Here is a 13,455-nt window from a genome sequence, read left to right on the forward strand (position 1 = left end):
ATTTCTCAAAGGCAGTTTTCTGGATTTTTTAGTTTTAACTAAATTTTAAAAAATTTAAACTACATATTGCTTTTAATGATAGACAACTACCAGAACTGTCAAGGAATAGAAATAAAATCTCTCAAGTTTGAGAGAATCTGAATTCAATTGTTAATAGCAATGCTACTAAAATATTTTTAATCGAACTTATTGCTTACACCAAGTACAGTGATACATTTACATGCATTTTCAAATTTTACAGTAATATTAATCCTTTGAGAATATGGAAGAGTAGAGTGGGAATTGGTTAAATTCACTCATCTCTGGGTTTGAACTCAGGCCTGCTAGGTTTGAGTACTACTGCTTAAATATGACTGTATTAACATATATTAGCCATCAAAAATATCTTACTCCTATTCATGCTGGTGCTAAATAAGATGTATGTTCTTCTTTGTTTATTCTGGAATTATATATATTTTTATCTCCAATGGAAAATTGGAGAAATGGGCACTTATAATGAAACATAAGGCCTTAAATTATTAAAACCTCTTTGCCCTTGCTCTCCAGAAAAACAATGAATCAATTTGGATTAATTACAATATGCCTACCTTGATACTTTCTGAAATTCCACTGGAAGAAGAGATCCCTCATCCCTTTCGGTCTTACACTGAAGCATAAAATTGCCGTAAAGCTGTTTAAATAGTTGTACTGCTCTCCCATAGAAGTGGTAGAAGTGGGTGCACTTCAGTCATGGAAGAACTAGTTCCAATATTATAAAGCAATTTGTGATCCCCTAAGGTTTTTGTACTACATAGATGTAAAATAATATTATTAGCTCCTACAATCATCACTTCACCATTCACACTTGAAGCAACTGAGGTTTCCACAAATCAGGCAATGTGCAAATTCTGTCATAGTAAAACATTTATTTGTTAAAGTGATATAGATTATTCAAGATTCTACAGTCTTAAATCATGGATGGCAATGTAACATGGATTGATACAGAACTCGATGCCAATGTAGGCTTTTTTCTTTCCTTCTTTAAAAGAAAATACTTGTAGGTCAGAAGAAAAAAAAATTTGGTTTTAAAAGGGGATTAACCATGGTCTGATAGAGCCAGTTCCGCGTCATCAGAGACTTCTGCTTCAGCTCCTGTGGACAATTTCTTCTAGGACACCAGTTCAACAATTAGCCTTTGTGAATTGAAACAGTTTTAAATTTTGTCTGGTAAAAATATCAGTGGCAAGTTTTTTCAGGAGAGAGAGAAGTGGTGCTCTTCAGATTAACTCCGGCCTCTGAAATGAAAGAAAAAGAAAAAGAAAAAAAAGAAGAAAGAAAACACACAGCTAATAAGATCACTGGGCTAGCAATCTAGAAGTTACTGAACTGTAAGCACCCAGGTAGGAGCTTATTGCCACAAAATACTAGATATATTTCTGGATACTATTTAGACATGCACATCAGCACTTAAAATGTTCCCTGGTAATTTCAAATTATTGAATATATTAAAAAAATCTCATTTTAGAAAGGAATCTAAATGTTTTAAGACTAAATAGTTATGCAAGTCAGAGCCAAATTGAGGAACGGCATTTTTCCTTGCTTTGATTTTCACATTTATATTCTCAAATTAAGAGAAAAAAAGTTACTTTATTCATTAATGCATGCTATTCAGGCTTTAACAAATATTCACATTGGCTTTTTAAATATGAACATTTTAGATCAAATTTGTTCATCATATCTAAAACCTATGTGATCTCTACTTTTTTAATATATTCTTTTGGAAGCTTTGTATTATATTAAGGTTTTATAAAGTTTAATTATACATTTACTGATAGTGAAGACAATAAATTCATCTACATTAATTAGTTCTTCAACCACAGAACAAATAAAATAAATGTGAAAACTGACAATAACTCACAAGCAAAGGCATTTCATAGTTAACATGATTTTGAAAGAAAATCATATAAAAAACAATTTAAAAATATTTAAATAACAAACTGTGAAAATGTTTTTTCTCTAACATGGGTTCTCAGTACTCATGACTTTCAAATATGTGTATAAATTCTATACTTCAATAAGATAGAAAATAATTTTTGAGAAATATACAATTGCATAATATGAAATAGAAGTAATTTTTCTCCTTTCCATTCAAGAACAACTACATGTTTACAATTTGAGGGTTATAAAATGCATGGAACAAATGAAGGATGAAAAATAGCTTCTTAACTTCAAATATTCTATATCAAAGTGTTGATATAGGACCTATTTGGATAATTTTGTGTGGTAAGGGTAGGCAAAATACTATAGAGATATTTTACTTAAGAAAATATTTCAAAATAGTTAATCGGAATAAGTGAAGTTATTTTTGAGATAAACGATAATTTTTGAGAATTACTGAACAAAGAATTACTGGATGTTTGAAGATTGTTAATAGATAATGGATGTGTATCTGATTTTTAAAAAATAATTACTTGGAAACTACTGAAATATAGACATCACTAGCATACTTTACCTGGAATATTCATTCTAAGGAAAACATTACAAAAATCACTTTAAACTACAATGGGAAATAGCTAAATTCCTCGCTATTGGATTCACAGCACAGCTTATTTTGGTGAAATTGGTTATCAACAAGATTTTTATTTATTTTTGTATATCCAGTAATATGTTCCCTTTGATTAAAAAAAGTGATTGTACTACACCAAATTTCATTTCAGGAAGTAGTAATATAGAAAAGACTAAATATACCTAGAAGAAAAATATTGTGGACAGTATAATTAGTTTGACTTTGGAAATAATAAATCCTTCCAGAATAACAAACTTTCTTTTAATATCAAGTTAATGATTCTATAACATAGAATAACTATGACATAGTTTAAAGAGTTTTTGGTTCAATTTCACATTACATAATAACATTAACAAACTGTGGGATTATGGTTTATAAAAAACTTGTTATTTTTAAGATTAGGAAATAGCAATCGGTTTTGGGAACAATGGTGTGAATTTGTCTGCCCCGAATCTGCCATTATTGAAACGATGATGTAATATGAAGTTGAATAAAAATTTTATACGTAAGATTCAAAATAACACTTTTTACTTATCAATAAACAAGCATAACGATTCCATAAAGATCTAAATGTGGAACACAAAATTACAAGAGCATCACAAAGAAAAAACAAGATAGACTATAATAACTATGCTAAAATGTTATAAGAACTAAAAATAATGAATTTGTGGTAGGTTCAGGATGTTTTGTCAATGGTCCTCATTTGACAGTGAAAGGGTACCATGCAAAACACTGCACAATCTTATCAATGGTACTACAAATAAAAGGAGAAATTAAAGCTACGCCAACATTAGAGGAAGAAAAATATACCCCGACATTGAATGGATCTGGGAAACTGTTATTGCTTTTACTCTGAATGTAATTAAGACCCATGAGAGATTTTTTTATCTTTATAGTTAGGATATCTAAAAAGAAGGAAATGATTTCTAAAGGTCATTGCTGACACTAGGGTTCTATATATTTTTTTTCTGATTTTCTGTAATGTTCAAATAAATACGTCAAAAAGTATGCTTTAATTATTATAAAAATAGTTAAATGTTTTCTACAATGTCTATTCTATTACTCATTATTATTTTTATTTACAATGTCTATTCTATTACTCTTATATTTTTTTTAATTTACTTGAAGGTAATATCATAGGTGGAAGAAACCCTACAGAGCCAAATATTTTATATTGGCCATTCTTGTTTGTACAGAAAACATTGGAAACATATCTGAATCATATACACACATTTGTTTTGCTGCTCAGCTTTTAGTTCATACGATTTCCAAACTGTGTTTTCCCATAGTTGTTTTAATATTGCTGTTTATTTCTAATCAACACTAACTCTTTATTCACTTATATATTAATAGTTTGTCTAAAAGAACTACTACTGTCACCTAGGAAACATTTTTTTTAATATATTAAAAATGTGTTTTAAGTTTTTTTGCTTATTTTATTGTGTATATACATAAGGAACATTTTGATCTCCATATAAGGCAATGGGCAATGTCCAAATGTTTGGAAAATATATTTTGCCACTGGGTGGAAAAAGACATGTGTGTTACCATCCTACAGGGAATATAAACTTAAACTAAAATTGTATAATCCTCCTTATCCCACTACCACCTCCCCACCAAAAAAATAAGAAGCTGTGAGCACAAGGAACCTCTGACAGCTCTCTACCTCACTTCATTCACAAGGTAAGGTACTGCTGACAGTGTGAAAAGCCATGAGAAGACTAGCACACAGGTCACAGTCTCTTCAAAGGGACATTACTGTTTGGTTGTGTTGACAGTTGTAGAAATGATAAGCCTGCTATTGCAGAAATCATTTATCAAATAACAAGAATAGTTGCACTGAAGTCATATGGTGACTTAAATCTGATAACAGAAATGTAGCAAGAAATTGGCTAATGAGTAAATGATGTATTACCACTAAATTTTGTTAACATTCTTCTTTGCCTGTGGATTTATTTTTCTAGCTAATGCTTGTAGAAAGAAAAAAAAAATAGCCAAAGCATGGAGGGAAAGTTGCTATGACATTATGACATAATGTTTCAAAAAAGGACCTCAATAAAGACTCAGCATAAAATTTTAAAAACAGGTGACATATTCTACATATGCACATTCACTATGAAATCTAATACAAACATACATATGTACACATGAATTTACTACATACAGAAACGACAAATCACTGAAAGATTATGCACCAAATTATTAGTATTCGTATCTGGGTGGTGGGTTATGACATATTTACATTTATTTTTTTATTTTAAGCTATATTTTCCAAAGTTCTCTAATACTAATTACTTTGGGACAAAGAAAAATTGCTATTAGAAATCTTATGTACTTATCACATTGGCAAACCTTTTGCTATCTCAAGTAGCACACAAACTCCCAAGGAGATTACTTTTCTCTAAACTTGACTTCTAACACTGTGGTAAAATAAGGAAATAAACACAATAATATGTAACATGCCCCACAAAATATGAATACTTGGAGAATTGCTTTAATTGGTAATTGAAAGATGATCAGATTGATTCTCCTGCTTCCAAATCTTGATAGAACATTTAGAACCATTCTGGATCATGCTTCTGATAGGGGAAGCTTGACTTTTTAATTCCTTTCTAAGGATATTCTCTTTCAGAACATCCAGGTGTCCAAAGTTATTGATAAATTAACGTTTTCAAATCAAAGACAGAGGGAGACAGGGAGGGAAGAAAGGAAGAAGAAAGAAAGGGAGAGAGGGAGAGAAAGAAAGGGAAGGTGGTAGAGAAAAAAGGCACCTTCGTGCAGGTCCGTTCAATTCTATTAACATCAAGTACGTGCCCGACTCTGTGCTATTGATTGTTTCTAGTGAGCCATCTGTTTGTTTTTTTGCAACATAAGAATGGGACCCTAAATTCAGTAAAGAAATGATGAAAAACATTTTGTTTGATTTGGGGATAGAATTCTTTAGGGGAAACCCGGAACGATGGTCCAAGACCCTTATTTTTACTATCAACAAATAAATCAATGGCTTTTTCTAAGAACCTTTAAAAGCAGAATATTTTTTCTGTGCCAAATCTTAAGCAAATGGCTGATGCATCCAGATGTTTGAACAGATTGCTAAAGTGTCATTCTGCTCTGGAAACACACTTTCTGATCCAATTAAAATGCAGGAATCAAATACTCATTTGAAACTTAAAAAAGAAAGAAAGAAAAGAAAACCAAGAAGAGTAATTGGTTGTTGACAAAAGGAATACCATGAACATTTCATGTGTTGTCTTTTGTTCCATTTTATAGCGGCTTCATTCATTTCATATACATGAAACACTTCTGTTCATCCACTTTCGGTGAGGCCTAATATATTACCTCAGCTTCTATTAGAATGTGGAGCTCAAGGATAGGAGTGAATATATTCTTATCAAGCTACTGTCTTCACGTTGGGAAATATTTGTAAAAATACATATGATATCATGCGTGACTACAAATGTGACTCCAAAGTTACACTAGTATTCCCTTTATTCTTACAATGTGAATCAGAAATATTTGGTTAACCAGAAATATGTCTAAATTTAGGAACTGGAAATTCACTTAACCAAACTGAACTTCACTGTTTACCACTGAGCATTGAGTAAGTTTTAATGGAAAATTTCAACAAGTTACATGAACTAGCAAAATAAAAATTAAAAATTCATTTATAAAAGAATATACCCACTTAAGTGCCAAAGCATGTGACAGGTAACAAGAATCTCACCTGTGTCTCCTGGACAGTCTGGTCAACATTAGTCGGCAAAGCATCTGGGAATAAAATTTTCAGTGTCATGAACAATTCATTTTTTATGAAACAGACCTTAAAATACTTCTCACTGAAACCTTGATAAGATTCATCTTAACAAAGAGTTATCTGCACATTTTTTTGGATAACAACTTACCAGTTATTGGGTTAATTGCAATTGATTTTATAATACTTCATAGTTCTCTATGGCTATTTCCCGATACATAATATTCTAAATGCAGAATTTTTAAAAATATTGTTCTAGTTACTAAAATGAGTAGTTATCAATATGGAACACACGTTTCCTGCAAGAGTTCAATAAGAGAATCAGGCTTCTATTCATTTTCCTTACTCAAAGTTAACATTTCGACCACAGAGTTGCATATGATTAACATGGAAAGATACATCAAGGAAAAACAATCCAAAGCAGGAAATGTGGTTTTACCATATTCACCACGCAAAGTATAAAATAATAATTTACAATATAAACCATTATTCAATAACCCCCAAGATAATAATAGCATGTTTTGCTGAATACCAGTTTATCCCTATATAAAACAGTAATGTTCTAAATGCAAACATTCTGCCTTCAAATGTTCATATGTATATTCCAATTGGCTATAAATGTTTAATATCATTAAATAGCCCTGTACAGTACACATTCTATTTCCTCCCAAATGTCCTATTTTAAAGAAAATACTCTAGTCATTAAGAAGGGACACAATTATAAGAAAAAATTAGGTGTCTCAGGAAAATGTCATTCTAAGGGTTCACAGGTGAGTGTGATGAGAACAGTACAAAATACTTTTTGATAAAACCTCCAGCATAAATATTCATATAAATTTACAATGACCTCTGGAGATTAGGTTTTACATGAAAGCAATAACAAGACATGTTCACATTATACAGAAAAAAATAATTAGGCAATTACATTATGGTAGAGCCCACATAGTATATTCCATAAGTCCCTTCACGTTGATGGTAACTTTAGATCCTAAATTTTGACTTTGAAATAGCTGAAAAAATCAGAAGACAGTGGTACACTGATTATTTTATATTGAATATTTATGATATTTGATGAAATTGCAGATGCATTAATATTACCTTAAAGAGGTAATTTCATACTTTAATATACTCCCAGTTACAAACTGTTACTTTCTATGTCCCCCTTCAGATAACACCACGATTAGGATGACTCGATCTCAGTAATATGTTTACCATTCTTTATTCTGTACTGCTAAAAGGATGGTTTCTGTTGCAAGAAACGAACAAACAAACAACCTATCCCAAACCTGACAAAACTAATTGTATTTGTAATCCCAGCATGTATTTATCTAGCATGGGAGGGAAAGGACTGAGTAATATGAAAGACAGAGCTCTGAAACAATTATATTTAAAATTCCAGTCATTAATTTTGGTTATTTTCTCTCTCCTCTATGAAATTTTAAAAGTGATATATTTTTTATCCATAAATTTACCTCAACTAACACTGAACACACAAACACTATAAGGTAAATTGTCATTATGATTATTAGTGTTTTATTACCAATGGAGGAAGATAAGAAAAATCCTATTCCCATCCAATCCACCTCTGGGCTGAAGTCCTTTCCCCAAAACACATTACACACACTCACACACAGAAGCTTCCACATATGCTGTTGAAGTGGAAAGATTCGACTCTTCCTGAGACTCAAGGGAAGGCTGAGCAAGGGAAAGGGGGTACATAGTCTTCATTCTGTCTAAAATAAATGAACACTGCTTGCTTATCATTATAAAATGTAGTTGGAATTCTGCCACACCGAGAAGAAAACGGGCTCGTATCTGAAGTCTTCTTTGGAAGAAACACCCCATTTACTTTCACAATTCTTGTACAAGAAGATGCTTTATGTTTTTGAAATTTTTTAAACTACTGGCATTTTAATGATTGTTTTTAACTTTATTATTATGAATAAACAGAGGGGGAAATACTAAAATTTAGGAAGTAAAAGGCTATTGATGTGAACTTTGTGATAATTGTTTTATTAATTTTTTAGTTTTATAAATGAATATTAATTTCCTTACAGTAATATAAGCAAATAAAATAGTTAAAATTTAGTTTGGAAGTACTTTTTGAGTGCTTTAAGGCAAAGCAGAAAATACTTCATGAAATAAAGAAGATTCCTGTAGACAATGGAAGACATATAATTTAAAAAAATTCTTTAAATTCTTGTGGAGAAAGCATGTATCATTCAGGTAGTAAACTTGTTATGTCTATAGGTGGCTTACAATAGCTCAAAAACTTATATTCTAAAACTTTTTTAGTGAACTATATCTGCAAAGTAGCTAAAATCAACTGTCTAAAAGCATAAAAAAGCTTACTGTGACCTCAACTTAACTAATACATTTAATGGTTAGAAAAAAAATGTAGAAAATGTGTTGTTCTCAGCAAAGGTGTTATTGTATCTAATTTAAATGATTGTATTTAATGTACCTCTGTGCTAATCTATTTGTAAACTAAAAATAAATAATATTCATCAAACCAAACTTCATTACTTCTTAGGATTTTGAGCCTACTTCAGATGCTTCACTATTCCTTTATGGAACTTATCTATTATATATACTTTTCTTTAAAAAGACCTACTTTAATAATAGTTTGACATTTTCAAATTGGGGGACAATTATCCAAAACAAAAAGTAACACAGAAATACATATAATTTTAAAAAAAGTTTGGAGTAAATATCTGTAAATATATTATTTGTCAGTTTGTTAGTGAACAAACTGAAACCATAGTGTAAAATGACTAAAAATTAAAGAATTAAAGAAGAACAAGGAAGCAAAAACAATATATACAACCTATACACGGTCAGCAACAACAAACAGCAAAACCATATGCTTTGAATCACATATATGTAGTTGGTTAAATAAGGAATGTAAGAAATGACAGAAAGAAAAACAACAAGAGGGACAGAATTTCTTGCTTATAGTAATATAATATCTGGATCACAAATCTCCATTGTGCTAATTAATCAAAGTTCTTAATATTGAGCTTTCTTCCCTGGCTCCATTCACTTATTTATTCATCTATCCATTTGCTCATTCATTCATCTGAGTAACTACTGCATTTTGGATATTATACCAGGCACCTTTAATCACCCCCAACCTTCCCATAGATTTATCTTTCAGCCACTTCACACTGAAACTGCCCTGAGCAAAACATTTTTCATATACTTATCAACAACACCAAATAACATCTGACCCTCTTGATAGGCCAAGTTTTGTTCACATATTTTGTTCAAATATAAACTTTTTGAAAGATAGGAACACAGGCCTTCTTAACACCTGTAGAACAAGTGTTCAAGCATTTGGTTAATTCACCCTAAAAAGAGTCTTGTAAAAGCAATAACAATTTAAATGGTTTAAATGGCTTTAGTCAAACAGAATAAAATTTCACATGATTAGATATTATGAGTTCTAAATGTTTATGAGAAATAAAATATATTTAATTAAAGTTTCATTAGAAGCATAAGCAGGAAATTGATTTTTAAAAATCCAGGCAACTGGAAAATAGAACATAAGTTAATCAGTAGCTTGGAGTAGACACACTAAGCTGCTGCCTGTTCTGTGTGATTTCAGCGCCCCCTTGACCACAATGTTCATTGTGCCAGAGATTCCTTGTTTGGGGATTCATTTCTTTAAGTTTTGAAATCTTTTATATATTCAGGATATTTTAATACCATGCAGGTAAAAACTAGGAAGGTGAAAAATAATATGCCTTTGTCAATCAGCACTTCATGAAGAATTAAGTAACTGGTGTTAATTAAAAATGTTTAGTTGGGACTAGAGCATTATTACAGACATAGTGTTGAAAATACACCTCACTTTGAGCAATGCTTTGATTTTACAAAATAATACCACACATGTGATCTCATTTATTCTTTACAAGAACTATATACCAGGAAGGCTGATTATATTTTAGAAATGTGAAAGACAAACTTCAGAAAAAGAAGCAGGGCAGGAAAGGCATTTAGGAAACACCTAAGGTAATGAAAGCCCATTAGACAAATTTTTTCATGAGTTGCTCAGAAAGTCATCTCTAACTGCTTTAATCTAATCCACTTTTGAATGTCATTACGATAAATCATGTATAATATGTGCCTTGGTCAAGTTGAAATTAACTGAAAAATTTATAAATGCTTCCAACAAGAGGAAATTAAACCAATAACGGACATTCTTCACCTGTGTTTTAAATGGTATTTCAAGTAATCTGAAAGAGTTACTAAACTTTTACTTTGTGTTTAACTTACTCCCAGGGAGTAATTTACATAAAGTCCGTATCTTATTACATTATGGCTAAAATTTTTTGTGCAACGTTCCCACATGAACCTTATTCTCAAAAAAAACCCCAAAAACAAAACAATAACAAAAAACCCCCAAAGTCCTGTTTACTGATCTTTAATTAAACACCATTAAGTTACCACATAATATTGTAAAAAATTTCAGCAAGTAGATAGAACATTTCTCTATAGACCTTGATTTCAGTGACTGTTCAAGAATGTCATATTATCAAGGAGCAATATTACTGTCTGACTAACTTAAAAATCCTTTTTTAAATGACATATTCCCACTAAGCTGTATAATTTCTAATTAAATTTCATCACAAGTTTTGGTTCAAATAATAAATACATTTACTCAGAGAGAAACATTCAAATTCAGAATTACAGAGCAGAAGGCAAAAACGAACCTACTATCTGGTTAATGAGCAATGACTTTATATTGCTTATAAATGTAATAAGAACTCTATTAGAAGATTTTTATTTAACTTGGTGATAAAAATAAATATTCCTTTGATAAAGGCAGTTTTGTATTTTTGTTTCCCTATTTAACTTGCATTAAGAAAAATATAAAGCTCATTTGGTCACCAAATGTGTACTGAATGAATGAAAACACCTTCATAAGCCCAGGCAGATGCATATGACTTAAAACTGGCCTGTGACTTAAAACTGAATTGGCATTTTTTGCCAAATGAAAAATCAATTGCATTTTCTTCTGCTTCCCACTGAAAAAGCTGTGTCATAGATGAGAAATATCTTAGACCCATTAAGGCACCTGAACCAAGAATGTTGATTAGAAGGGTACTTATTTTAACACTGTCTGGGTATACTTGACTATTTTATTTTAAACAACATGACAACACAGAGCTGTTCTCTAAAATATTTGCCTAAAAACAAACACCACTGTCATTGAAAGAAAATATACAATCTACTCATTGAAAAATACCAATCATCCATAGGTGGTACTTTGTAAGACTGGAGGAAATATCATTATTTATGCAAGACTTTTTTTTTCATATGACAACTTTTATTTTGTGGTCTGCTATTGCAGAACCTGGTAGCTGGTCCTAGAATGGGGAAGGCACTGCTGTCATGCTTTTTCCCTAAACAATTTTATATGTATGACCTTCATATATACATGGATATATATGAAGTTACTTCATATATATCCATGTATATATGAAGTAACTATACCCTAGAGGGTTTATATGCCATGGCTCTGTTAGCCATGAATCAGAGAGATAAGACTGGGATTTCAAATTCCAATTTCCTATGTGAGTTCTCAAAATAATTTTTTCATTAAAAAGAAATAATAGGTTACACAGTGCTTTCCAATATCCACTCAGAATTTGAAAGAGTTGCTTTTCCACTATGCCCATCAGAACTGTTGGACTGAATTAACATCGCATTCATAGACATGCTTCTTTTAGAAAACAGTCCGCATGTGTTCGGTGAGTTAATATAATAATAGCATTCCTTTAATTCTCCATTCAGGGAGTACCTGTGCCTTGCTCTGGATCTCTCAGCAGGCAAAGTGAGAAACTTACTTGGCTTTGAATGTGCTCTTTTAGATGTGGGTCCCTCTGTGCCAGAATCAGGAGGTCGACTAGCTAACTGCAAGGCAGTTGAGTTGTTCCTGTTAGTATTTTGGGTCTCAACATTTGTGACAGCTTCACTCTGTGGTTCGGTACTTGGCTTCGTGCCAGTCTTTCTTTTCTGCTTTTGGGACACAGAAGTACTTGAAGTCCAGGTAGGAGGCAAAGCAGAGGTAGTGGTAGAGGAGTCCTGACTTGAACAAGTTTCTGAACATTGTATCACATTGTCATTGGCAACTTTAAAACACTGGGCATTCTCTTCGTGTCCCACAGCTTGTTTGGACATGGACTGGGGCAGCGTCACACTGCAGCCTTGTATTTGAGCCCCATTAGTTTGAGAGCAGACGTTGCTGACCTTGGTGACCTTGTGTTGCCCATTATTGTTACAAACCTTATACCGGATCATTAGAATGATGATGAAAACCAGCACAGAGGCTACGATGATTCCACCAATAATAATAATCATGGTGCCTCCCAAAAACTGGGACTGCATGAAATGGCACCGCACATAATCGTCTTCCGTAGTAAACTGGATGCAACCCACGACTCTTGTGGCAGTGAGGGAAGTAATGCCATCATCATATATTGCCAAGACACATAAGTCATACATAGTTCCAGCAGCCAGGTTATTGACAAGAAAAGTTTTGCTCGTAGGAGGTATCATTCTGAGGGACAATGGAATTTGTGTTAATATTAAAAACAAAACAAAACAGATACACACACAGTCATTATGACTTTAGTTCTGTTTCATTTTAGTACTCATTAAGATAAGCACGTTTATAACATATGAAATATGAGAAAATGATCTAATCTTATATTTACCCAGTTAAAATGGCTAAAAGTAATTGTTGGATTCTGCATCATATTAATGGTGCCTGCACTATGTCTTGACAAGCTTACTAATTACATTGCTTGGCAAAGCAGAATTCCTAATAAAAGCCACTGCTAAAAAAATCATTTATGACAAATTACTTTTGAAAGGCGTGACTGTGACATTATCTGACTACTAAACAAATCCATTTAGCACTTACAACACCTCTGTGACTAAAAGCCAATTTGAAGGAAGGGAAAACACTGACAATCACATTAGAAACCAGAATGGAAATGAAATTCAGAGTATTTCTTTTTCAAATCAGTTATAAGCTACTATGGAATGGTACCCATTAAATCTATCTTTAATAACTAAGATAATTACTAAGATTAAAGTACTTTATTTACAGATCTCAACCCTCTCTTATGTCTTCAACACTTGGTTCCCA

The 13,455-nt window shown here is 31.8% G+C and overlaps 1 protein-coding gene across 6 annotated transcripts in view; it reads right to left on the reverse strand.

The window, feature by feature from the left end:
- Positions 1 to 964: 964 nt before the first annotated feature.
- The window catches only part of LRFN5 (leucine rich repeat and fibronectin type III domain containing 5), a gene marked incomplete at its 3' end in the record, with an annotated part of 254,541 nt that continues 242,050 nt past the window's right edge, over positions 965 to 13,455 (reverse strand). For 5 of the 6 annotated variants that reach the window (XM_079914199.1, XM_079914197.1, XM_079914196.1 and 2 more), the window contains one exon: positions 11,919 to 12,861. In XM_079914199.1, coding sequence (XP_079770325.1) covers positions 11,919 to 12,861 — 943 coding nt within the window. Of the gene's footprint in view, positions 1,275 to 6,269; positions 6,314 to 11,918; positions 12,862 to 13,455 lie in introns of those variants that run through there. The other variant, XM_079914201.1, reaches the window with a different exon arrangement.

The sequence above is a fragment of the Stenella coeruleoalba genome (genome assembly GCF_951394435.1).
Source record: "Stenella coeruleoalba genome assembly, chromosome: 2".
NCBI classification, from domain to species: domain Eukaryota; kingdom Metazoa; phylum Chordata; class Mammalia; order Artiodactyla; family Delphinidae; genus Stenella; species Stenella coeruleoalba.